This window comes from Simochromis diagramma, unplaced genomic scaffold (genome assembly GCF_900408965.1).
Source record: "Simochromis diagramma unplaced genomic scaffold, fSimDia1.1 OVJJ01000055.1, whole genome shotgun sequence".
Classification (NCBI taxonomy): Eukaryota; Metazoa; Chordata; class Actinopteri; order Cichliformes; family Cichlidae; genus Simochromis; species Simochromis diagramma.
Genome location: NW_024387070.1, coordinates 161,551 through 189,522, shown reverse-complemented (window position 1 = coordinate 189,522; position 27,972 = coordinate 161,551). Strand labels below are relative to the sequence as shown.

Sequence of the window (27,972 nt, the reverse complement as noted above, 5' to 3'; positions counted from 1 at the left end):
TGATAATGCAGCTGAATTTTATAATGACACTAGGATATGTTTTAAATATTCAGTGGTAGGTTACAAATATACAGAAAATCATTAGAATTATTTATTGGAGTACTGTATATTTTTGTATTTGAAAACAAAACCGATTGTGGCAGAGGTAAAAGGGTCAAAACATTTAATTATAGATTTTTGCTAATGCAATATAAACTCTGACAAAATATCTTCTGAAAATTCCAGTTTTTACATCCCGGCCCAAACCAGACATGGCTTCTAATATCTGTAAACGTGAGTCCATCAGCTGATTTGGTCCCGCTCAGCACCTTTTACTTCCTTTCCAAGTTGAAGATTTCTTCGCTTTCAGTGAGAATGAACTCCACAATCTGATTCTGATACACCATGTTGACCGCCATGTTTCCGGCATCCAGTTCAGGCCACATCAGCGTTGGACCGAACACGATTCCGATGCCCTGAGTGGACATCAGGTTCTTCCTGGAAAAGGCCAGAACTCTGCAAAAGGAAAATGCAAACGTTAACATGTCCTTTAAATTAGCTAACAAAGCATCAAACAGTGTACTATGTGCTACCCATCCTGAGTTTATAAATACGACCCTTTCTGATGGTGCCTTTCTGATTATGTGAACATCAGATCAAATCACTTTTATTGACACAGCACATGTGAGTGAAATTCTTGTGTGCAAGCTTCACAAGCAACAGCGGTGTGCAAAATACAAGAAACATAAGATACAAGCCAAATATATGGACAGGAATGTAAGAATTATCACTTGTTTTTAAAGTAATATGTGCAGTGGTTTATTCCACAGTATTCCACCTGAACACTGTAAATGCTCCTAACAGGTGAGGTTCAGGTGTGTGTTGGATTACTTGTGCAGGTGGCTGAAGAGAAGCTTCATGGTGTCATGGTTGGGTTTGGGCAGCTGCTGTATCAGTTTCTTCACAGCCTGAACTTTTTGTTTGGGTTCTTTGATCTCTGTTAAAACAAATGACAGCAGCATTAGTTTAACCTTTAGATTTCTAATTGAAGTTTAAACGTTTTTAAACTTGGAGTCTTGTTCAAGCAGTCTGGAGATTCTGTCTAAATACAAGTCTCATTCTTAAAGTGACCTGACCAAGAGCAGCAGAGATTACAGAAATAAAAGAACCATTTTATAAAGTCATCACAAACTGAAGATTTATAACAAAGGCAGGTTTTACTCACTGATGGCCTCCACAAAAGGCTGGAAAAACCTAAATGGAAACAGTGGCTCCGGCAGTTCACGGAAAAACATTTTGAGGGCTCCGGTGACGACGTGGACATCCTCCCACTGACTGTGTTCCAGGTCCAGGTCCTCCTCTGTGGGACAACCATGGAAATATTACTGAGCAGGATTTTATGAGAAGAGGTCAGAGCACATTGTTTTACCATTTTATATGTATTGGTTTTTAACTTTGGAGTCTACTTAGGAGGATTTAATACATTTTGATATAAATTATTGGTGTAAGGTCATGCCACAAGCACTATTTTGATGGGTTTGGTTGACTGACTTAGTTGCTTAGCTGTGTATTGAGGTTTAATTTCTTAATAAAATTCTGTTTCATTTTGTAACCTGCATTGTTTGACTCTTTGTTTTAATCCCCTAGCTTTGTCAGGGCAATGTAAGACTTACGCTGATTAATTATAACCCATTTTCATAAATGAAAGGGAAATTAACTACTTTACAGCTACTGTAAAAGCTACTGTTTAGTTGACCTTCATCGACGAGGAAGCGAAGTTTCTGGATTGTGGCCAGGTTTCCACTGACTCTGTAGATCCCGTCAGCTTCCAGACCTGCAAAGAGATACACTTTATTAAAAACCTTAATTTAAGTCTGAGCTCATTCAATAGATCCATATGTACTACTCATTGCTAGTTGATTGTACTCAAACAGCTTTAGCTTTCAGGAAACAGAAACTAAACATACAGTGTTTTCCCCCTTCCTGAATTTTTCATATGTTTGTCACACTTAAATGGTTCGGATTATCAAAATTTTTTAAATAGACAAAGATAACACAAGTAAACACAAAATGCAGTTTCTCAATGAAGGTGTTTATTATCAAGGGGAAAAGTCCAAACCTACGAAAACTGATTGCCCTTGTAAATGATCCATGGCAGACCTGACGACATTTTCATGCTTATAAGCATCTCTTTATTTCGCATTCTCACGGTTGTTGTCACAAACACACGACTGCAGCTCTAAAGCTGCCAGCCACACACATCACCAACAACAACAGCATTACAGCAGTCTGCATAACCAGCAAGGCGGGATCTCCTGCAGCAGCACCACAGACCACACCCCACCACAGTGCCCTAAACCTAATAACTGGTTGGTCCATCGTTAGCAGCCTAACTGCAATTGTGATAACTAGCAATGAATCTTCCACAGCTCTGTGGAGGAATTTTAGCACATCCGAGGTTATTTGAGCATGAACTGGCTTTATAAACTCTGGGTTCAGGTCAGGACTTTGACTGGGCCACTCCAAATTCTTCATTTTGTTTTTCTTAAGCCACTCTGAGGAGGACTTGCTGCTGTGTTCTGCTGCAGAACCCAAGTGCGCTTCAGTTTGAGGTCACAAACAGATGGCAGCACATTCTTTATACAACAATTCCATGCAGAAGTACTTTTTAACTTTCATAGAGATGCAGAAACTCGACTCTGGCTCATGCATTGGTCAGCATGAATCTGAGTCTTCTTAATTTCTGCTCCTCTCCTTTTGCGAGTGTGGACGCTTCATCTCTTTGCTCCTTAAATGCTTTACTTCTTTTATTGATTTTTATGCTGATTTTTTCCCTTTTTTTCCATATGAGCTTACCTGCGATAGCTTCTGGACACTTATAGATCATTAGGACTAAAGTGTTCTTAACAGAAACAGCAACATTTTTATAGTTACCTTATCCTCAGCGCTCCGTGTGTCTGTGGCCTAGACACAGCTGAAGCCTGATTACAGCGTCTGGGCACCGAACAGCCTCAATAGCCTGGAAAGGTGCTAACCGCTAGGCTAACTAGCAACAAGATGCCTTCCCTCTCCACAGATGACTACCACAGCCTCCTGCAGAAGATTGCAGAGGTGTGGACTCGAGTCACATGACTTGGACTCGAGTCAGACTCGAGTCATTAATTTTATGACTTTAGACTTGACTTGAAAAAATGTTCTAAGACTTGTGACTTGACTTGGACTTTTACACCAATGACCTGGGACTTGAATTGGACTTGAACCGGTTTACTTGAAAAGACTTGATATTTTACCCCAAATATAAAATTTAACATGCATATTATATAGAGATTGAAAATGTGACGTCATTCAGGGGTAAACCGCAAAGGATTCTGGGAACTCGTGGCAAGAGGTACTAGCGCACGCAGGCTTTCAATTGAAATCAGTCACACAGCGATAAAAAGAAACGCAAAAATGTCAAGAAGCCGTTGTATTATTAACTGCAATAGCCGGTCGCATGACAGCCACGGGAAGCCGACGGGTAAAGAGATCGGTTGTTATCGGATTACGTCGTTGAAGAGAAATTGTTCGAGCCATGTTTCCGAAGTAACAAAGAGGCGACGGGTGGCCTGGATTGCAGCCATTCAAAGATCAAATATAACGTCCCAGAACACTCCAGCTCACAGGTTAGTCTGCTCCAAGCATTTCCACAAAGGTCAGTCTGCTGTTGTAGTTAATGCGTCATTTTTCTTAACATAATTGGTGATATAGGTTACAAGCAAGTCTGGCGCTGAACAGAAATTGTCGCGCTATGCTCCTTTATTTATTGTGCATAAATAGTAAATTGTCCTGACACAATATTGTGTTTCGCTTCTGTTATTATGGTACATTGACAAAAACATATACTTTTATTCACAGGATAAAACAGTTTTTTTGTATCACTAATTGCCCAGTACGATTACAGCATACAATATTATTGTCACTGCTACATTTCTGTAACGCGAACCAGAAATTATTTCCACTACTAATTAATTACCGTTGAGCTCAAAGGTCCTATTAATAAACGGTTAACGAATGTGTATTTATGACGACGATTTGTGAGACTGGTAAACTTATGATAGGTACGATGGTCTTTACTTTCTACACGGTGCATTTCAAGGTCCTGCACCCATCCGTCGGTAAACTGTACCTGGGCTTGTTGCAGTGACCGGAAGTTACTAAACTTCATGAGTGTATGCACTCACTCCAAGAACCGTATAATTATAAATATGCATATAAATATGCTACAATGAGATAGCTGACTTCATCTAACTAGAAAATGTTGTCCAGGCTACGTTGGTGATGCAGTTTTTTTTAATGTGTATGATATTTTTGTCATGCGATTTTAAAGCCGGTCCTACAACCGCATCCAAGAATAACATGCAGCTTATCTCAGAACTGTCAGTGAAAATTATTCTTGGAGCTAGGTTTAATTGAGCTGCATTTTAAAGAGGTGCAATTTCACAATTTGTGTATATTTTCTAAGTTCACTATTTTGTCATGTGTTGAGAAAAACACAGATTTTAAAATTACATGGTCTAATATTTACATTTAGCATATAACTGCAACATGCTTTTTTTCGTTTTTTTTTTAAAGACTCGAAAGGACTTGAAATTCAAAGTTTCAGACTTGTGACTTGACTCGGACTTTTACACCAGTGACTTGAGACTCGACTCTGACTTGCCTGACATTACTTGAGACTTGACTTGAGACTTGAGGATAAAGACTTGAGACTTACTTGAGACTTGCAAAACAATGACTTGGTCCCACCTCTGGAAGATTGCAGTACTGGAGACAAAAATTCATCGCTTAGAAGTAAACGTGGAGGTAAATGGACTGTGTGGAAATGAAACAACCTTGCCTTTGATTCAAAACAATGGCGATGAGCAAGCTAGTACACAGCTAAGGAGCACAGATAACATGACCAAGAAAGTAGACTCTGTGCATTATTATAAATCCTCAAGTGATAATCCCCCCTTGGACTGTCTTGGTGCAAAACCAAGACATAAATCATGTCTCCTGGAAGGGGGAGGACGTATCACGAGCAGAGCACAGCGAGCTGAAATCTCTGAAACTGACTGGCCTTCACTTCCTACGAGACAGAGAAGCTCTTCTACCCCTGTATACGAGAGGAAACAGGACTGGACAACCGTGAATAGGAAGGTTAACAACAAACCTCCAAAACAACTGAATGTGAAACTGCACAACAGATTTGCTCCACTATCAAAGGACCCTGGATCTATATCGGACAACCATCCATCTAAAAGCAGCGAAGTAAGGTCTGAAAATCTGTTGAAAAGTAAAAGACCACAGGGAAAGCTAAAGGCTAGGCCTGAAACTCTGATTGTGGGTGACTCTGCCGTAAAGGATGTACAAAGGATGTGCGGTAAGAACACTAAAGTCCTCTGCTTTCCTAAGGATATGGTCAACAACCTGAAGGAGAGAATTCTTCAAATTGCAGATGAATATCCAACTGTGACAAACATTGTTCTGCATACAGGGTCAAACGATGTGTCCAAACAACAGTCGGAGGTTCTGAAACGGGACTTTACTGGATTACTAAATACTGTAAACTCTCTGAATGCAGCTGTATTCATCAGTGGACCTGTACCGCCGGTCAGAAGAGGAGACGAGAGATTCAGCAGGTTGTTTACACTGAATAAATGGCTTATATCAGCATGTACTGACCACTCAGTGCACTTTATCGACAACTTTAATATTTTTTGGGAACGCAGGCATCTGTTTAAAGCAAATGGATTTAATTTTAACAAGTCAGGGGTGAAACTGTTCACCTCCAACTTGTTTTATTCCATACGTCATCCATCTGTGCTTGGTGCCAAGGCTGAGATAAACGAGGACTTATCTCATAAAGAGGAACAAACAGTACTCCAAGAACAGACAAAGCCCAGCAGAAACCTTGAGGAGGAGCTCCATCTGCCCCCACCTGGGAAGAGCCTCAGAAAGGAGAGACATCTGAGGCAAGAAGAGGGGTCCCTATTTGCCTCCAACTCTCTCAACAACACCAATGACCAGGACCAGGGACCACGATCTTCCCCAGTCCCCCAAACCCCTGACAGGCCATCACCCTCCTCCCCCTCCCTTTCTCCCTCCTCCCCACACCTGAAATTCACTGAGGAGATGATGGAGCGGGTCAATGCTGGGCTCAGATCTACCCCCCGGCCCAATCCCTTTTTGTCCCCCATAAACCCCCCACCAGAGCGGCCAAAGGTTCGCCATCGAGCCCCACCCTCAACAGAGCAATTGAAGTCACATTGCCCAGCCTCGCCCCCCCTTAGTTCCTCCTTACCACCTTCATGCCCTGTCTCCGCAGTCTGATGTGTGATGTGTGGAGGGTCCGGGCTGCGAGGATTATGGCAGTGGTGACTTTTCCCAGGAGAAGCTGGGACCCTGTTTACTAGAAGGTTTTAAAATTTCTGTACTTTTAGGTGACAGGAGACATGTGGCCTGGTCAAAACACAGAGAGCTGCACTCTAAAAGATCTTTGAACATAGTAAACATACCTTGTGTGCCACAGACTGCTCCCAAACACGAGGGGACAAGTAATACCTCCAAAACACTTAAGTTGGCTTTATTAAACGTTAGATCTTTAGCTGGGAAAACATTTTTAATTAATGATTTAATCACTGAGCACAGCCTTGATTTTATGTTTTTAACTGAAACTTGGTTGGACCAAAGTAACAGTGGAGCTGTTCTCATCGAGACGACCCCTCCTAACTACAGTTTTATCAGTGAGGCCAGGGTGAGCAGGAGAGGAGGGGGGGTCGTTGTCTTATTTAATGAATCATTTCAATGTAAGCAGCTATCTCCTGGAAGTTTTCAGTCTTTTGAATATGTGGCTTTACAGCTGAAGGCCCCATCCAAAGTTGTGTTTCTTAATGTTTACAGGCCTCCCAAATACTGCACAGACTTTTTTAATGACCTCAGTGAACTGCTGTCTGTGATCTGTGTTGATTTTGACTGTGTAATTATTGTTGGGGATTTTAACATCCATGTGGACAACCCTCAGGACAAAGGGACTAAAGACCTGAGTAACACTCTGGGCAACTTTGGCTGACTCAGCATGTAACAGAGGCCACACATAATAGAGGACACACTCTTGACCTACTGATCTCCAAGGGCCTGAGCATTTCAAAGGATACTGTGTCTGATGTGGGCGTGTCTGATCATTACTGTGTTTTCTTTGAAAGTAAAATCTCAGCCCACATAAATATATCAACAACAGTGATCACAAAACGGTGTATAACTGAACACAGTAGTGCAATTTTTAACCAGGTCTTCCCATTAACACCTGACCTGTCCAGAGGGTCAGTCAATGAGCTCGTCAATAGCTTCAATGCTAACATGTTAAATGTAATGGACACTATTGCTTCCATTAAGGTGAAGGTTATCTCTGGAAGGAAGAAGTCTCCATGGAGAAACTCCACACTAGTGAAAAATGAAAAAAGAGAGTGTAGGAAAGCTGAGCGCAGATGGAGAAAAACAAACCTCCAGGTTCATTATGACATCTATAAAGAGAAACTTCACAATTATAATTTACAACTGAGGAGTGCAAGGAGGTCCTACTTCTCTGACATCATCACTAAAAACAGCCATAATGCTCGGGTCTTATTTTCTACAGTTGACAGGCTAACAAACCCTCCTGTGCCAGTGGCAGCTGAACTTCATTCGACCATGGCCTGCAATGACTTTGCCAAATTCTTCACAGAAAAAATCCAAAAGATTAGACAAGCAATTGGTACATCAACAGCAGATCCAGAATATGTACTGTGTCCACCGAAAAACTGTTTAAACACCATGAAACCGTTTGACCCTATTAACAGCAAAGACCTGGAGGACATCTTAGGTCAACTGAACTCCTCCTCCTGCTGTTTAGATGTCCTGCCAACAAGTTTTTTCAAAAAGGTCTCAAAGACTTTAGAGTCAGACCTGTTACAGATCGTCAACTTTTCTTTATTATCAGGCGTGTTTCCAGAACCACTAAAAACTGCTGTAATAAAACCTATACTGAAAAAGGACAATCTTGACAAGACACAAATGAACAACTACAGGCCGATCTCAAATCTCCCATTTTTAAGTAAGATCATTGAAAAAGCAGTTTCTCAACAGCTCAGTTACTTCTTAAAACAGAATAACTGCTACGATGCCTTCCAGTCAGGTTTTAGACAGAACCACAGCACTGAAACCGCTCTGACCAAAGTGTTTAATGACATATGTCTGAATACAGACAGTGGAAAAATGTCAGTCTTAGTTTTACTGGATCTCAGTGCAGCATTTGATACAGTTGACCACAACATATTACTCAAACGACTGGAGAACTGGGCAGTTCTTTCAGGAACTGTACTAAACTGGTTCAAAACATACTTAGAAAACGGGAAATACTTTGTATCAATAGGTAACTTCACATCTGAGCAGACAAGTATCACATGTGGAGTTCCCCAAGGTTCCATCTTGGGACCCCTTCTGTTTAACATTTACATGCTCCCACTGGCACAGATTATAAAGAACAACAAAATAAACTATCATAGCTATGCAGATGACACACAAATATATATCACAATGTCACCAGGAGACCAAGGCCCTGTACAGGCTCTTGGTAAATGCATTGAGGAAATTAATGACTGGTTGTGCCACAATTTTCTCCAGCTAAACAAAAACAAAACTGAGGTAATAGTCTTTGGCGCCAAAGAAAAACGATTACAGGTCACCAGAGAACTTCAATCTATACATCTAAAAACCACAAACCAGGCGAGAAATTTGGGTGTAGTGATGGATGCAGACCTAAACTTAGAAAAACACATTAAGACAATAACAAAGTCAGCTTACTATCACCTCAAGAATATATCAAGGATAAAAGATCTGACGTCTCAACAGGACCTGGAAAAACTAGTCCATGCATTCATCTTTAGTAGGCTTGATTACTGTAACAGCATCTTTGCAGGTCTACCTAAAAAATCAGTCAGACAACTACAGCTCATTCAGAACTCTGCTGCTCGAGTCCTCACTAAGACCAAAAAAGTGGACCACATCAGTCCAGCTCTGAGGTCTTTACACTGGCTGCCTGTCCGTCAGAGGATAGACTTTAAAGTTCTGATGCTGGTCTATAAAGCTCTGAATGGTTTAGGACCAAAATACATCAGTGACCTCCTGACCCGGTATGAACCTTCCAGATCCCTCAGGTCATCTGGATCCGGTCTTTTATCAGTTCCCAAAGTCAGAACCAGACACGGAGAAGCTGCATTCAGCTTTTATGCTCCTTATATCTGGAACAAACTCCCAGAAAGCCTCAGATCAGCTGAAACACTCAGTTTATTTAAATCCAGGTTGAAGACTCACCTATTCTCAGCTGCATTTGAATAAAGCACCAAATCCACACTTTTAAGCTTAAATTTCAAAACTTACATTTAACTACTGATTTTATCTACTGTTCTGATTTTATCTGTTTTGATTTTATATACTGTTTTGTTTGTTTGTTTGTTTGTTAATTAGTTAGTTAGTTAGTTTGCTTGTTTTAATCAATTTTAAATCATGCTTTTTATTTGTTTTTGTTTCTAATGTCTCTGTAAAGCACTTTGAATCACCTTGTTGTTGAATTGTGCTATACAAATAAATTTGCCTTGCCTTGCCTTGCCTAATTTCCAGATGGAACTCAAGGAGAGGGCAAACACTTTTTCATACCACTGTACCTGTGTTTAGAATCAGAATAATGCCAAAAGAAATCATGTGGTCACAGTTACACACACACAATAACGGTAACAGACTGAACTAAATTAAATAATACAATATATTACAAAGTTTACAAAATACAAGAAATAACTCTAATATATACAAGTAGCTCAGTTGTAAATATCCAGAATATTGCAGAGGTGAAATATATATGATTGACGTTTTACTCTGACCTGTAAAACTTTGTTAGTTATTATTTTACTGTAAAGCATGTGCAAAGGGGTGTAACTATTGTACTGTGTACTGTAGATGGCCACGGGCAGCAATGATTTCCTGTGTCGTTCATTGGTGCATTATGGGTAATCTCAGTCTCTCACTGAACGTGCTCCTGTGACTGGCAAGGATGTCACGGAATGGGTGGGAGAGTGGGTGTCCATATCTTGCACAGTCATGTCTGAGTTTCAGTATCAGTAAACGTACCTCGTTTCTCAACGGCATCCACACAGATCCGAACAAACTTTGGTACCGTGGTCCCTTCACGCTCACAGAGACTTGACAGATGGCAGCCAAACACTCGATCTGAGACAGATGTTATAACAATTTGATCAATTAGAATTTTTGTTAACTTAATTATTAGATTAAGCACATTTTGAAAGCCAGTTCACTCACAAAAATCATTTTAAGCTTGTGTTAGGGCCAGGGTTAGGTTGTAAAACCGAACCTGTAAAGCTTCTGCAAAGGTAACACTGTATATAAAAACACGATGTTATTTTATTCCTTAAACCTCTCTAGTCTGCCAGCAATGCTGTTGAAACAAAATTTATCCAAACTGTTAGTTAAGTTTTAATTTTTAAAAAAGACATTTCTAAAGGAAAGGAAGCAAGCATAAAAACACGACTGGAAAACAAGGCTTCAGAAAAAAGGCTGAAGCAAAACAAGCAGAAACCTTTTATCAGGCCTTTCTCCTGCAGAGTCTTCATGGATGGACGTCTGATGATGAATTTCTTCAGCCTGTTTTTCACTCCATTCTTGTCTGCGCTATCTGAGGCGCTGTGCTTCAGCTTTGAGCTGCCAAACATGTCTACAGAAGAAACAGGTTGAGGTACAGCTTTGAGATACTATGTAAAACAAGTGTTGTTGTGATTTGGTGCTGTGTAAATAAAACAGGATCGAATTAAGTTGAATTGAATGTAAAAGGGTTAGGGATTAAAAAAACAGAAATTAATTATTTTCAAATCTTATCAACCCATATTTTACTCACAATAGAACAGAAAACACACACATGCGCTCATTTTGAATTAGATGGCAGCAAAACATCAGCTCTTGGGACAGAGCAAGAAAAAGCTGGATAAGTAAGTGGTACTAAAAAGAAACAGCTGCAGGAACAATTTGCAGCTAATCAGGGTAATTGTATCCAATCACAACAGCGTTTTAATGGATGCAAAACGATTGTAGCCAATCTTTGTACAGTTTTGTCATGGGCTGGGTCTGTGACCCAGTGTTTGAGTTCTTATATGTATCTTTTGTATTCATTTGTGCCCTATCTTAGTTCACCTAGTTAATTTCTAGATTTCTGTTTAGTCTTGTTCCTTAGTTGTTTATGTCATCCCCCCCTGTACTAAGTCTCCCTGGTTCATGTGTCATGTCTGCGTGGTTATGTTTAGTTCATGTCATGTCTAATCTCCATGTTTCCTGTTTTACTTTGAAAGTCTGTATTCAATGTCAGTGTATTTAGTTTCACCTCTCCTGTCCTGTCGTTAGGTTCATGTGTGTCAGCTGTGCTCCCATGTGTGGCCACTTCCCCTGATCATCCCTCATGTGTATTTAGTCTCTGTGTTTCATGTAGTCTGTGTCGCGTTGTCTGTGTTCCTACCCACCATGTCCTCCCGGTCAGTCTGTACGTCATCGTCATGGTTTTCTGAGTCTCCTTAGTTTATCGGTATCTGTTTCCCAGTTTAGTTTAGGTTCAGTTTAGTCATGGTGTTTCTGCTTTGTGTTTAGACCTGTCATCAGCCACAATAAAAGCTCGCTTTCGGTTTAAGTTTACTCCGGTCTACTCTCTTGTGTTCGCACCTGGGTCCACCACACACACCCCCGCACGGTCTGTCCCCTCAGATCGTGACAAGGCACAACAGGAGCTCTCAGAAGTGAAAAAAGGCAGAGGTTCACCAATCTGCAAAAACTATGGTGGAATAATGTTCAGAATAATGTTTCTCAATGTTAACTTTAAATGATGTCTCTCATCACCCATATTCTGATGACATGGTTATTAATCAACCAAAGACCAAGACAGACTTTTAATTCATTTGAAAGCCTGATGCTTAGCCTCGTCCACCCCAGCTGTGAAACTCAGAAACCAGTCTTACTTGTTATCATCTATCGTCCACCTGGGCCTTACACAGAGTTTCTGTCTGATTTCTCAGACTTTATATCTGATTTAGTTCTCAGCTCAGATAAAAATAATTATTGTGGGTGATTTTAACATCCATGTAGATGCTAAAAATGACAGCCTCAACATGGCATTTAATCTGTTATTAGACTCAATTGGTTTCTCTCAAAATGTAAAAGAACCCACCCACCACTTTAATCACACTCTAGATCTTGTTTTAACATATGGCATAGAAACTGAACATTTAACAGTGTTTCCTGAAAACCCTCTCCTGTCTGATCATTTCCTGATAACATTTACATTTACAATAATTGATTACACAGCAGTGGAGAGTAGACTTTATCACAGTAGATGTCTTTCTGAAAGTGCTGTAACTAAGTTTAAGAATATAATCCACCCACTGTTATCATCTTCAATGCCCTGTACCAACATAGAGCAGAGCAGCTATCTGAACGCTACTCCAACAGAGGTCGATTAGCTTGTTATTAATTTTACCTCCTCACTACGTACAACTCTGGATACTGTAGCTCCTGTGAAAACTAAGGCCTCAAATCAGAAGTACCTGACTCCGTGGTATAATTCTCAAACACGTAGCCTCAAGCAGATGACTCGTAAGCTGGAGAGAAAATGGCGTGTTACAAATTTAGAGGATCATCAGTTAGCCTGGAGAAATAAGAACTGAAGGTTTCTCTTCAGCACTGTAGCCACTTCTTCACAAATAACATTTTAACCATTAGAGACAAAATGACCCATAATCATCACACAGATGTAACATTATCTATAGCTACTTTTAGTACCATTGATATTCATTTAGAGTCTTTTTCTGTCATGGTCTGCCATTCCTCGCCGGTCGACCTGCCATGTCTGTGTTGTATTTGGATTTGTGTTTTCTACTCCTGGGGTCCGTTCTTCATACCTCGCTAAGTAAGTTAGCTGGATTTGATTGTTGACGATTTCGCGTGATCTCGGATCGTTCGGTTCTCCGAAGCTCATCCGGGACTTGCTGTCATAGCAACAGATCCGTAAGCGTAAACCTGCTCGGGAGCAGGCTTACTTTATGTAAACAGGATTAGATCGCGGCCACTCAGGTATGTCCGCTTCATGTATACGAAAGCAACAGCGATATTTTACCACTGTTTTTCCATAAATACATATTATCAATGTAACTAAAGATAATGCAGTACTTGATCCTTTTATTGATTTCATACAGATACATACAGGTCATTCCCTAAAAAAAGGGGAAATGTACTATTAATTATTCTATTTCATGTATTTGATTATTTCAGATGTAATTCATATTTTAGAGTAGTAATAGTAAATTACTTCATGTAATCAAGATGAGAGACCACGGCTATAAAAGCGAAGGTGGATTTGGGAAGTCTGTCGCAGCCATGTCCTGTCCGTATACGCGAGCCTCCCATTGCGGAAGGTGCAAGATTGATAAGGAGAGTCCTCAGAATTCAGCGTATATTGCGGGATAGACAGGATCCTTTAGCTCAGCGCGACAGTGTGCCCATAGAGAGATATCGATTTTCCCGTGAGGGTATTATTTACTTAACCAACTTGTTGAGGAGGGGGTGCAGGACCACCACCTGTCTTTTTTTGCTCTGCCCTTTTCTTGGTTGCTGTTATAAACAAACAAACAGATTATTTCAGGGTCTCTTTTCAAGAGACTGAAAGCAATATAAGTGATAAATATTACCATTCTGTAGCATATTCTTATATTTCACTTTTACTTGTTCCCATGTTCTAGTGGGTCCTGTCGTGGCTCTAATGTGAAAGAGGATATAATATAATATAATATAATATAGTGTAATATAATAAATTTACCCTACCGCCTACTGGTGTTGGCCAGAGGGGCCGATGGCGCGATATGGCAGCCTCGCTTCTGTCAGTCTGCCGCAGGGCAGCTGTGGCTACAACTGTAGCTGCCTCCACCAGTGTGTGAATGTGAGAGTGAATGAATAGTGGCATTGTAAAGCGCTTTGGGTGCCTTGAAAAGCGCTATATAAATCCAATCCATTATTATTATTATTATTATTATTATTATTAAATTACTTACGAGTTTAATTTGTCAGCAACTTTCTGCCAGCCCTCTCTCCTTGCTTTTGCAGCCTTTGCAGTGTTCCCTTGCGTTTTAATTAAACTCTGAAACTCCTGAAATCCCTCAATCACGAGTTCTTGCTCTGCTGCCGAAAAATACCGAGCGCGCTCCTTCGACATTTTCGCCGACCAATCAAAGGGTTGCCGATCAATGTTTCTACTATCGATGCGTAGCCCCTGTTAAGCCACCCAGTGATCTCACATTACTTCATCCAGCTGTACTAATCGTCAACAACAGGTGTGTTCGGAGAACCGGAATAGCGAGCTCAAAGTTAGCGCGATGATTTGATCTTGGATGTAGTAAGCGAGGTACGAAGAACGGACCCCTGGTCTGTGCATGTTTGTGTGCGTGTGGTGGTGTTTGTGTTTTGGTGCAACACCAGGCCTGAAGAGTTTCCCGCCTTGGAGTTGGCCACCCCTCCTGACTAATCATGCTATCCTGATGCTGATCAGCCTTGTCAGTGGCTCTCTACTTAACACAGTAGCTGACACTGTATCGTTGAGGAACACAGTCAGTAATCCAGCTCGTCAAGGTGAAAGTCTCCCAGGAGATTTACGGGAACATGTGGAGATAGCAGAGCACCATTGTACAGAGATAGAGCTATAAGTTGTATTTTCACTATGAAGAGAAGTCTCTGCACGGTAGCATTCAACTCCAGTGAGTAGGATGCTGTAATTTCCATGACTGTTAGGATTGATGACAACATGCAGGTATATGGTAAACAGGTCTCCAGTCCTGATAGATCCATGAGGGGCTGAACCCTGGGAATGAAGGCCAGGAAGAGACGAGCCAGCAGAAGAGGAAGAGCAGACCACGCAGCTTGGCCAGGCCCAACTTTTGCTCTCAGACTGCAGGAAATGACATCTGGCTAGTCAGTGTTTTTATTGTGGCAGATAAGGACACTATGCAGACACCTGTCCCACGTGGCCGAAAGATCTTGTCCGTCAGTAGCAGTAGGAATGCTGGCGGGCACGATTGAGGACGTCTTCCTACCTAGACTCCAGTGTTAGTGTCAGGTTTATATTGGCCTGCAAGTGATGATACCCATCGTCACTTGCAGGCCATTCAGATCTCCTCTTCCTGCAACCATGTTGAAAAGATTAGTTCCTTTCTGTTTGATGACGCTTGTATCCTTCGTTCTCGGTTATCCATGGCTAAATACACATAAATCCCATATTGACTGGTCCAAGGACTGTATTTGTCATGGTCTCCGTGTCTCCCTGGTTGACCTAGTTTCCAGGCCACATTTTGTTTTGAGAGTCTCTCTCTCACCTGTCTGCCTGGGCGGAGCTCAGCTGGGCTCCCACCCTTGGCCCATGCAGCTGCTGTGAATCTGCCTGATTACGTGGACTCCTGGCCTGATTTTTAAGCTGAGGGCTCAGAAGGCGTCTTTGCTGGATTGTTGAGTTATTCTCGTCAGTACAGCTCTGATAATCTGTTTCTTGTGTGATTTCTCAGTTTATTCTAACCACGGTTCTCCTGTGCATAGACTCCTGGACTTGTCCTTATCCCTAGATCTGTTTCCCTGGCAGCGTGGCATGGAGTAGGTGAGAGGGCTAAAGACAAATGCGAGAGGAGCGAACGAGCAGAGTGTGCTTCGCTTTTTCCCTTGGACCAATGAAAGTCCCTGCCCCCATACACTGTTTATAATTTCACATAGTGTGTTTGTAAATACACTTGTGACTGTAATTCTAGTTCAGCTGGTCTGCGCCTGAGTCAGTTTCCGCCCGCGTGACATTATTACCTTAACTTTTTTTAGGAGTTGCACAGCTGCTTTCCACCTCCAGCAGTTATGGAGCAGTCATGATAATTTAGATGTGAATCATGTTTTACACACTAATGGGTTCTGTGGCTTTAGCTGCTCACTGCTGCTTTGTATAAATACAAATCATTATTCCTCAGACTCACTGATAGATCGTCGGTGTATCGGGTTACGTTGTTTGACACCAGGAGAAGCAGAGCCATATCCAGGTAGGGAGCTGTGTCTGGGCAGGTAGTCTGTACTGTTTGATCTCCGCAGAGGAAAACCTTCTTTAGTCTGAGCAGAAAAGAGGTACAAGCAATCTCAGGAAGATTAGTTTGATAGGTGATCAATTTGTCTTTTTGAAAAGAAATTCACAAAATGCACAGAAATAATTTATAATTAATGAACAAGGAATATAGTGATGATGATTTTAAAGGGTGGTGACTTCTTACTGAAGAGTCGACTGTCTTTTTGATGGCGTCGTACCATTTGCTGGCAGTGGAGTAACTGTCAGTCTGGACAAGGTACTCACTTCCTGTGCTTGTTTTAATCTAGAACAGGTAAAAACAAAACAAAAAAAAAACCCAGTTCATTTCTGTACCATCTATTTTAAATAACCAGAGAGAATAAGCCATCAGCAGCAATTAAGTGTTCACCTGGAAGACATTTTTCCTGCTTGATTTCTCAGTATTCCACTCAATGAATGCTCCACACAGCTGAAGCACATCTGCCTTACCTCCTGGTTTCTAAGCGCAAAGACAGTAATGTGATGGGTCACACAAGTTAGACATGATAAATATAAGTAGAGATACACTGACAGTAGTGATGAAAGATTTTTATACCAGTCCAGTTTCCTGTTTGTCTTTATAAAACATTAACTGGTCTGAGGTGAGCACAGTCCACACTGAAGACCAGTTCTTCCTCTGCTTCTTACCACTGTCTGAAATTTTAGCCATATTCATGATTTCACCTTTCAAATCCACCTGGAAGCACACAAAAGGGAAATTAAGGAAGTGTTCAGACGTTTTAGACATATGCTGTTGAGAGTGGGGGGGAATCATCAGAAACCCAGAAAGACAAACTGAACATGGGACTTCAAATCTATTTTAAAATAAACAGTGACTCTAAAGGTTAGCCATGTTTAGTTGTGAAAAACTAATCTGAATGAACAGACATGCATATTTAATCCATATGTCAACCAAACCAAGATGTCAGTGAACTCTCTGTAGACACCGATAATCAGACTCACTTGTGGGGATCAGAACAAGCCACTTCAAAGCTTTGAACGTTCCTGGCCTCACCAGTAGTTCCATCCAGATGGCTATCCAAATCTGACATGCAGATTTGGATAGCCATCTGGATGCAAGAGGAATTTCTCTGACTCTGTGGGACTCCATGGCTCCATTAAAACCCAGACAGCCTCGGGCTAAACCTGCGCCTTGGTTTAATGACAGCGCTCACGCTGTTAAGAGGGAACGTCACCCAGCAGAACCCAGGTGGAGAAAGGATAAACTGCATGTATCATTTCAAATTTTCAAAGACTGCTGACATCGCTACCAGAACACTGTCAAAGAGACAAAAAGGGAATATTTTGAAAATATCATTTCTTCCAACAGTCCTAACCCATGTGTTTTATTTAACACTACTGACTCTGTTCCTAATACTCCACTGAATGTCTGTTTGGAAATTTCTCCTGATATTTGCAATAATTTTCTGTGGGGTTTTTATTTATTTATTTATTTTTTTGTCACCACCAGGGCTCTGATCACAGCTCCTGACTCTGACCCCTCTGTCTCTGTCCCTTGCACTGCTGTTTTTACTCAGTTTGAGCTTGTGACGCTCTCCACTTTAGAGGATGTGGTGCGCCATATTAAGCTCACAGGTTCCCCACGGGATCCTTTTCCTCCATAATTTTTTATTTTTTATTTTTAAAGACATTTCTCCTAGTATAGGACAGTATGTCCTTGACATTATTAACAGCAGTCTGTCTTCTGGTATGGTTCCTGCAAATTTCAAACATGCAGTAGTGCAGCCACTGCTTAAGAAACCTGGCCTTGATCACACAGTCGTGGCCAATTATAGGCCTATTTCCAAGCTGCCTTTACTTTCCAAGGTTTTAGAGAAAACTGTTTTTAGTCAACTTCAATATTTTCTAGATGATAATGGCATCCTTGAGGTTTTTTCAATCAGGTTTTAAAACCCTTCATAGCACAGAATCTGCATTATTAGGGGTTTTTAATGACATCCTTCTGGTATGTGATTCGTTCTGGTCTTGCTTGACCTAGCTGCTGTTTTTGACACCGTAGACCGCAATAGTCTAATTCTTGATTAAATGATGTAGTGGGTATTGGTGGCTCTGCACTTAGTTCTCTTGGCCAAATAAGACCTAAACCAATTGTCTCCGGCAGCCTTCTCAGTTCTGAATCATCTTCTGCTCCTCTGTCATGCAACGTCCCACAGGGCTCCATCCTTAGAAGGTCAAGGTCAAATTTATTTATATAGCACATTTCAAACAGCCGATGCTGCACAAAGTGCTTAACAATATAAAAATGGTATTAAAAAGCAACAATGTAGTACAATAATAACAATAAAAAACAAAAGAATTAAAACAATAACTAAGACTAATTCAAATAACAGCAAAATGCTTGGGTCACAGTGTGTTTAAAAGCCAGGGCATAGAAATGTGTCTTTAGTAATGATTTAAATTGCTCAAGTGTTTGTGTAGATCTAATATTTAAGGGGAGACTATTCCAAAGTCTGGGACCTGCCACAGAGAAGGATCTATCACCATGAGATTTGAGATAAGTCTGTGGGATGGACAGCATTAATTTTGAGCTAGACCTCATGGTTTTTCCTGGAGCATAAGCAGAGAGGAGCTCAGACAGGTAAGGAGGGGCTCGGGCATTAAGTGTCTTAAAAACAAAAAGTAAAAGTTTAAATTGGATCCTGTAGGAGACAAGAAGCCAGTGTAAAGAAGCTAAAACTGGGGTTATATGCTCTCTCTGTTTGGTACCAGTTAGCAGGCAAGCAGCTGCATTTTGGACCATCTGAAGACGATGGATGGAGGCCTGATCTAGACCATAACAAAATGAATTGCAGTAGTCTCATCTGCAAGTAAGGAAAAGGTGAATAACACGCCCAAAGACGTTAGCCGGGAGGTATGGCTTTACCTTGGCCAGCTGTCTTAACTGAAAAAAGCAGGACTGAACTACTGCACTCACCTGCTTATTCAATTTAAAAGAACCATCAATGTTGACACAGATTTTTTTTTTACTTGTGTTTTACAATACGAGGAAAGGGCGCCCAGAGTGCTGTCGATATGATTAAAGTTGCCAAAAATGACAACCTCAGTTTTACTTTCATTTAGCTTTAAAAAATTTAATAACAACCACTGTTTGAAATCGTCAGCGTAATAAGAGCTGGGGATGGTCTGACCCTGCTTTTAAAGGTAGATCTGCAAATCATCAGCAAAACAGTGAAATGAAATGCTGTACCGCGAGAAGATGGAGCCCAATGGCAACAAATAGAGTGCGAACAGGGCAGGACCCAAAATAGAGCCTTGAAGTACACCGTATTTAAGAGGGGCTATTTTGGAGTTGTGGGGGCCCATATTGACATGAAAAGACCTTTCTGACAAATAGGACCGAAACCACTGGAGGGCAGATCCTTTTAGGCCAGCATGAAATTCTAGTCGTGATAACAGGATGTCATGGTCGACCGTGTCAAAAGCTGCTGACAAGTCCAACAATAAAAGGGCAGCAGGGCTGCCAGAGTCCAGAGTTAAAAGAACATCGTTAAAAATCCTTAAAAGTGCCGTCTCAGTGCTATGTAGTGATTTAAAACCAGATTGAAATTTTGCAGAGATCATATTAAAATCAAGGTGGTCCTGCAACTGTAGGTAGACCACTTTCTCCAAGACTTTAGATAGAAAAGGAAGCTTTGAGATAGGCTGTAGTTGGACAGAACAGTTGGGTCCAGGTTTTGTTTTTTTAAGAAGAGGCTGAACTACAGCTTGTTTAAAGCATGATGGGACGCAGCCTGTAGCAAGGGACGTATTAATTAATCTCAGGATAAAAGGCCCAACATTAAATGTGCTTTTAAGCAAGCTTGGAGGGAGACAATCAGAGGGGCAGTGTGATGATCTTAGGTTACTAATAGGGGTGGGTTTTGATAATCGATTTATCGATTAAAATCGATTCAGGCTTGGATAACGTGATATCGATTCATTAAAATCCTGAATCTATGTTTTTTATATTAATTTATTTTGCCCGAAACGCCAGAATCTCTGGTGAAATCTCACAAAATTTCAAGAACTACCAAACAGCTAAAACAGTAAATGAGAGCAGGAACACGGATTCTGCACAAAGATGTAAACACAAAGCTCGGACCCTCCGACGGATCAGGATCCGTGAGATGTGACTTTCTCACCCAATGGCACGGACAGGGTTGGGGCTGAAAGCCGACAGCTCGCTGATTCTGATGTCCGCGCTTTGTATTCACGCCCTTTTTGCACGGATTCTAAAGCTGTTGGTTTTATCTCTCTTCAAACATTATTGACCAAACCAGCAGATCCAAACATTGTCATGAATTCACTCTGACTTTTGCTGTTTTGCTTCCACAAGGATAAAATCACACTTCATGCACAGCGCTCTCTCTCTCTAGAACAGTTTCCCATCTAAAAATCTGTTTTCTGCATTATTCGCTTGCTTGTTACGAACAAGTCTACCGTTGTTTACAGGCTGTCGGCCGCTGTTTTTTTTTTTTTTTTTCCCCCTTTACTTCTGAAAAGAAAACCTAATTTCTGCTGTTCAACAGGCTTCTGAACAAATATAAACGTTTTAAAATTATGCAAAACGCTCAGCTGTGTCTGTAATAAAACCGCTGTAACTTCAGAGGTAATGTTCATATGTTGATTAATGGTTTTCTTCCGTTTTTGATGTACTGTGGAATATTTTAATAAAATCCAGGACAGGAAAATCACCTTCATGTTTTTCTGTGTTTTATCTTCAGCTACTTTGACACAAAGGCCTCTGCTGTGATGCTCACACCTTTGATAAAGTCTGGAAAGTGTCAGCTTCCTTTTTATAGATACAAAAATATGTAAATGTACTGATCTGAATTATAATATTTCTGACTGTCTCAGGCAAAATTTCCCAGATTTTAATCGAATTGAATTGAATCGTGGATCGAATCAATTCGGGACGTTGTGAATTGGAATCGAATCGATTCTAGAAATCAGTGACGATATCCAGCCCTAGTTACTAACTACCGTGGTCAAGTCATTAAGGGAGACGGGATCAAACTGCTCTAAGACAGCTGAGCACATAGGAGAAAGACAATGGTCTGAAGCAGCAGACGACGAGACAAGAGCCCTAATCGATAGAATCTTGTCATTTAAAAAATGCTAAAAAAATCATCGCACATACTTGGTGAAGAAATGACTCCAGCAATATCACGTGACCTAAGAATGCGACTAAAGACATTAAAAAGTACCTGAGGCCTGTGACTGTTTACTGACACAAAGTTTGAGACAAACTTTGTCTTTGCAGTTTTTACAGCTTCTTGGTAAGCAGAAAGACGAATCCTTAAAATCTGTAGGGAAACGTGCAATCTGTCCTTTTTCCATCTCCTTTTGGCGCGTCTGTAGTCACGTCTGAGGGAGCGCGTATATTCATTCAGCCATGGCTCTGATAAATGCTTAGCGCGCACAGTCCTGAGCGGAGCAATCGAGTCCAAAATATCAGTGCAGGTAGAATGAAGAATGTCCGAAAGGTCCTCAACACTCTTACAGTTGGAGTTCATTATTCCAGAATCCATAAAGGCAGCAGAAAAAGCGGGCGCTGTCAGAGCATTAAGAGCAGCGCAGCGTTACAGTGAACAACACAGGAAGATAATCGGAGATGTGCAACTTGGATATTTCCGTGATGCACACATCCAGCCCGTGGGAGAGCACCAAGTCCAGTGTGTGACCTTTTTCATGTGTGGGACCGGTAACCCACTGGGTCAAGTTAAAAGAGTCAATAATATTTAAAAAGTCCTTGACCAAAAGCTTAGAGTCACAGCAGACATGGATGTTAAAATCACCAAGGATTAAAAAACTGTCGAATTTAAGAACGATTCCAGCCATAAAACCTGAAAACTCTTTGATAAAATCCTTTTTAAGATGGAGGACTGTATATGAGGGCACATAGCAAAGGCGCAGCAGAGTGTAGGTGTAACTCAAACAGTTGGAGTTCAAAACTAGAAAATGAGTCGTGCTGTAATATTTGATGAAATCGTGAAATCGAGCGTTGAACACGGTGGCTAAGCCTCCCCCCCTACCAGAGGGCTGAGGGAGAGTAAAGAATGAGAAATTAGGAGGAACCAGTTCCGAAAAAGCTCCAGACTCACCGGGTTGAAGCCATGTTTCTGTCAGAAACAGAAAGTCCAACTGTTGTGACTTTAGGAAGTCGTTTAATACAAACGTCTTGTTTGCTCATGATCTTACATTTAGTAAAGCCATTTGGAGTGTGTAGATCCTAACATCAGATGTTCCAGCTCAGTTAAGTGTACGAAGATTTCTGTGGTCCACATCGCATCCACGGGTCCGAGGCCGCTTAGGGAAATAAAAAGCTGAGAGCGGGGGATCAAGTGTCATGGGAGCTCCAGGGACAACAGGCAGGATCCATCTATAGATGCACTCTGCTGGTCCAGTAGTTCCATGAGAAGCATGGAGAAGAGCTCGGAATTTGATGACTGTACCAGCCCGCTTTCCTCGTTTCCTCGGGCGCTTCTCCAGGAAGTGGTGTAGGAGTGTTGGCACAGATAAACCGTAATACAGGGCTCAAAAAGTGGTGGAGGAGGCCCATAATCATCTCCTGTGTCCGTTTAAGAGCCAGGTCATACGATGCTTTGATTTCTAAGAGTAACTGGCGATTGTACACACGCAGAGCGAGGGCATTTTAGGATCAAATAGAAAAGGATAAGGCTAGCGAAAGCCAAAGCAAAGCTAGCAGAGTTGACGGACGTGTCGCCGTGCATGCTGCTGGCGCCATCTTCCTAAGAAGGCATGGGATCTCTTTTCATTGCACATGCTGATGAATGCCAGATCTATTTGCCACTAAAGCAGAAGGATAGCATCTCCATAAAACGTGTTTTGACATGTCTAGATGACATTAAAGCTTGGTTGGCTTTAAACTACTTAAATTTCAAGTATAAGAAAACAGAATTGTTGGTGTGTGGACCCAGTGGTGCCTGTTAGTCCTCCTGTTGATTTTGGATCCCTGGAAGTTTATTTTAAACCTGTCATTACTGACCTTGGTATTAAGTTGGACAGTGATTTTAAATTGGACAACCAAATCAGAGCAGTGGTGAAGTCCAGTTTTATTACTTAAGGCGACTGGCAAGAGTGAAATCTTTTCTTTCGAGGCAGCACCTTAAAACAGTGATCCATGCTTTTATTTCATCCCGTCTGAACTACTGTAACTCACTTGTCAGTCTCTCAGGTCAGCTGACCAGCTGCTCCTGGAAGTATTGAGATCCAGGAGGAAGCTCACAGGGGGCGGGGCCTTTTCTATCATGGCTCCTAAATAATGGAATAACTTGCCCTTCCATGTTAGAGAGAGGCTGTATCCCAATTCAGGGTCTGCAGCCTTAAAGTACGCAATCTCAACGATCCTCAAGGGCCGCGTACTTAAAGACCGCTAAGGCCGGAAGTGTGAGGCTTGTGAAGTGAAATGGGACGGTCTAGCCTCCGTTGCGCTGCCCAGGTTGCCTAGCAACCATGATACTAACAGCTGGAAACGTTTCATACAGCTTTGTTTGACAGAAATGAAATGAAGAAAATCATTTGTTCATTTGTTTGTTTGTTTCTACATGAGCTTTGGTCATTCTCTGTAAGATTAAGCTCAGCTATTGAACGGCGTATATTTTAAAGTAAAGGCTTTAAAACCAAGTTAGTACAAACGTCACCAATGTCACATGACTTTGCCGACATGTGGCCAACAGTAATGTTTTAATGTTCTTCATTATTAAACATTTGCACATAAATAAGTGACATAATATTCAGTACTTACTTAAAGTTTACTCTTCGGGCGCCCCTCATCCGCCGTTTTTTTTTCGGCAAAATTATCCACACCCACCGCCGCGCTATGCATTCTGGGATATATTGGGCCATGAAGTCTACACCGCCACGTCCTTAAAATTCAGGGAAATGAAGGACGCATTTGAGGCTGCATTTCAAGCAGCCTTCGAATTTGGACAGCCTTCGTCGCGTTGCTGTGACGTAATCGGCCTTAAAATGCGGCCTTTAAGGCTGCAGACCCTGAATTGGGATACAGCCAGGGCCCTTCACTGACCACTTTTAAAACACGTCTGTGACAGCAATGACAGCCCCGACCACATACTTTCACTCTTTACACACTTTTTATTCCTGGTTGCTGCATCTACAACTCCCGGCCACAGCTTTTCAGCTGCATTCCACACATAACACCCACCCAACCAAACAAACAAACACTTCCTCAGGTCCTCCCATATGGAAAAGAAATAGTAAAAACTTACAAAAGACTTGGATCAGATGTGGCCTACTTCATATAGTGAATCATATAAGGCTTACATGATTTACTCATGAAAGTGGCCACTTTCTCATTACTTTCATATAATGTTTTAGTAAGTATTCAAAACATACAAGTTTCATTTATATAATTTTTCAAGGGATCTTATCTGTTTTCACTCTTGTATGCTTTTCATACAAGTTTCACATAAGACAGATACAAACTTTATAAGATTAATATACATCTTTTCTATTTGGGCTGGCACGTTTAATATGCCTGAGATCGAGCTCAGGTGTGTCAGCTTCCCCCACACGAATCACGCCCCACCACAATGTCTTAAAACCCATTTTTATTCTTTGGCTTTTGGCCTCAATGAGACTTAGTTTTTCTTAAAATTAAATTAATTATTAATTAATTAACTATTTCACTTTCTTTTATTTGGATCTTATTTATATATTATGAATTTTTGTTATTTAGTTCCAATGTGCAGCACTTGCTTTCTAAATAAAGATGATGATAAAGAAGAAAGGATGCACAAATTACACTGTAAGTATTTTAAATACTTACACTCTGGACATGTCACCAGTCTGTCACAGGGCTAACGCAGAGAAACTGGTGGTGGAATCAAACTCAGGACCTTCTTGCTGTGAGGAAACAGTGCTAATCACTGTTTCGTACGCCACTGTGCTGTCGTTGAAACATTCATTCATTTAATTGGGAAGTAGATTTTTTGTGTTTTCATAAATGATGACCAATCTGCACTGGGATCAGTTGTTGTGGATCGCAAATAAAAAGCAAAATGACAAAGTAAGATCATCTTACAGAAGAGTGAATGTGGGGGGAGTCAGATGTGGAGAGAGGAGATTAAACCGAATCTGTGAAGGAACTTTTCGAAAACAGGAGGAATGTAATGATTATATAGGTTGTAATTACCAGAGGTTCAAATGTAGCAGCTCCTGCTACCACAACATTGTGCTGAGACTGATTCCTGCGATGTCGAGAGATCTGCAAAAGACATGTTCATTAAAACAGAAGCGTCTCCTGCAGGCTGGTGCTTCTTTGTGATTTACGTACAGGTTTCTGAGGAAGGTCGGTCTCCTGCAGCACCATCGACTTGGACTGACTCAGACGGTCTCCGGAGCTCGGAGAGTTTTTAATGCGCATCTGCACGGCTCCCTGAGTCGCTGTGCTGCGCTGTGGAGCCTGAATCCCTGGTTTCACGGTACTCTGCAGGTTCGTGATTCTGCACATGAAAAACAAAACAATCATTTTTATCATTTCATAGCTTTACAGTTAGTTATGATGTCTCTGAATTTATATTTCTATGCTCTTAAACAATCCACTTTAGAGAAAATGTATTATGATATTACATTTTATTTCCCATTAAAATAATGAAGACTATCATGTTTCCCCAGGCAGTATGGGTAACCATTTTCTCAGGTAAAAACGTACATAGACTGTTCATTCTTTTCATTTGTGTACTTTGGGAAATACTTTGTAGAATTTGTATCCCCCCACTGAAAGTTTATTTTACAATTTATTGAAAAAGTAGCTTTTAAACACCCATTATGCGTAATGTTAAATTAACCATGATTAAATAAAAATACATTTAATAAAATATGTAATATTAGAATCAGTTAAACTTAACTGAAATGGCTCTGTCTGCGTCTATTCACCTGTTTACATCCACCCTGACTTCTCATCCACTCCTCCACCTCCTGTTTGTTTAAACTGAGTGACTGAACATTCAGAAGTTCCATCCACAAAAGGATCTGAGGACAGTTTGACTTTTTCCTGTTTGCTTCACTTTAGTTACACAATGTCTGCCTTTCTGCTAGCCAGCTGCAAGGAAACCAGAGCTGAAAAGACTGAGGGTATGTTTGAATAGTACCTCTTCTCTCCTTTTCTAACCAGTTTTCCTCGATCTAAGTGGGAAACAATATAAGGAAAGCTGGGTAGGAAAATTAACCAGGACTTAGAACAAGAGAAGGGTGTATCCGGTTGTATTTAAACTGGCAGTTTCAGCAGCTTTTGGCATGGAATGTAAAACACACTGTTACTTGACATTTACAGTTCTGTTGCTGGTTTACATGAATGGCTGGATGGTGTATTTTATAGAACAGCATTTTTCCTCTTCTAAAGACGTTAATAAGGGAAGCATTGAAGCTCTTTTTCTTAGTATCTGGAGAATTCAAGTAGTTCTTATCGCTGTCATGCAGATACTTCCAGGCCACATGATTCTGGTGACAGAATTTTACCACGTGTCAGGTGTGTAGACAACCATTGTCTTTTATTTATATCCTGCCAAATCACAACAACAGTTCCCTCAAAAGTCAAAGGGGGAGGGAGGGCGAGAGAGAGAGAGATTATTATTTCAAACATGGAAATATAACTGAAATAAGAGAAAAGAAGAAAAAGCACAACTTAAAAAACATCAAGTTTCTATCTATCTCTATGTCCACACAATGTGTGTGCTGGAAAAGAGTAGGATGAAGTTTACACTTTTCCTGGAGAATACAATGGAAAAACAATCAACAACATTAAAAAACAGCATTTCTTGAAATCCCTAGTCACATCTTTTTTCAACAGTTTTAATGAAAAGTTTGGTGTACATCAGAGGTTGAGCGGTATCATGAAAATGTCAAAGTACCATCTCGTAACACTTTGGTCTTCCTCCTAAAATGTGGTTAATCAAATAATTAATAAAAAAAAAAAAGGGTAGGGCTGGAGAATGTGGGGCTATAGAAAGAAGCTGATGGTTTGTATGCACTTCCTGAACTCTTAGTGTGCAATATTACATTTAAATATATTGTTGAAATGTCTGTTAAGTGTGTTAGAAAATGCAAATAAAAACATTAAACACTCTGATCGTTTTGTTTTTTATGACGTTGACATATGTTTGAATCATCCCTCGTGTCTGCAGTTCTGTGGGTTTGAGCTGTTTCAGTAACTGACTGTGACATAAAACCACATCATAAAAACAGCACACTTAAAAATATGATCAGGTCTCAGAACTGACATGATGAGAAGTGAAGCCTCATTAACCGGAAACAAAATGAAACCCTCCAAACAACGGAAGCTGGACCGTCAGTCATGCATGAAGTCTTACTATCATAATCTCATAGTCTGAATCAGAGACTGTTACAATGTTTCCATAACTTCAGATGAGATTGGTCTAAAAAAAATAAGCAAATGAAATCTTTATGCTCATTTAGGGTTATTCCTATTATTATTGGCCTTTTTAAAAAAAAAAAAATTTCAGCCAGAAGTGAGCGGAGGCCTACAGAAAGTAAACAAATGTGAACCCCAGTAACGCAGCGGTGAGACCTGCAGACACACACCAAAACAACCCAATCACAGAGACAACAGAATAATGAGATTTCATATTTAAAATGAACTCACCTTGTACCCGCCATCTCTGTATGTCTCAGATCACAAAAGAAGAGACGCAGAGAGGCCTAACTGTCAGAGGAAGTAAAAAGCATCACGTGGTTTCTTCAAACCAGACGTCTCAAACTACAACTGC

General features: G+C 40.8%; 1 protein-coding gene across 1 annotated transcript; it reads right to left on the bottom strand.

Annotated features, from left to right (window-relative positions):
* Window positions 1-60: 60 nt before the first annotated feature.
* Window positions 61-27,972, bottom strand: arhgap15 (Rho GTPase activating protein 15). The gene is made up of 13 exons (XM_040045328.1): window positions 27,849-27,972; window positions 25,521-25,689; window positions 25,380-25,451; window positions 16,758-16,898; window positions 16,572-16,661; window positions 16,368-16,466; window positions 16,080-16,209; window positions 10,625-10,759; window positions 10,159-10,257; window positions 1,736-1,813; window positions 1,205-1,339; window positions 871-976; window positions 61-495 (listed from the first exon to the last, which is right to left on the bottom strand). Exons 1-13 carry the CDS (start codon window positions 27,860-27,862, stop codon window positions 312-314), a joined length of 1,452 nt encoding a protein of 483 aa, XP_039901262.1. The 5' UTR covers window positions 27,863-27,972; the 3' UTR covers window positions 61-311.

What these genes read in the sequence shown, in the direction of transcription:
- arhgap15 (XM_040045328.1), bottom strand. An exon ending in CTGCTACATTTGAACCTCTG is followed by an intron (nt 16,899 to 25,379) that starts GTAATTACAACC and finishes GTGTGCTTCCAG; the next exon opens with GTGGATTTGAAAGGTGAAAT. An exon ending in CTCTTCAGCCACCTGCACAA is followed by an intron (nt 496 to 870) that starts GTAATCCAACAC and finishes TTCCTTTTGCAG; the next exon opens with AGTTCTGGCCTTTTCCAGGA.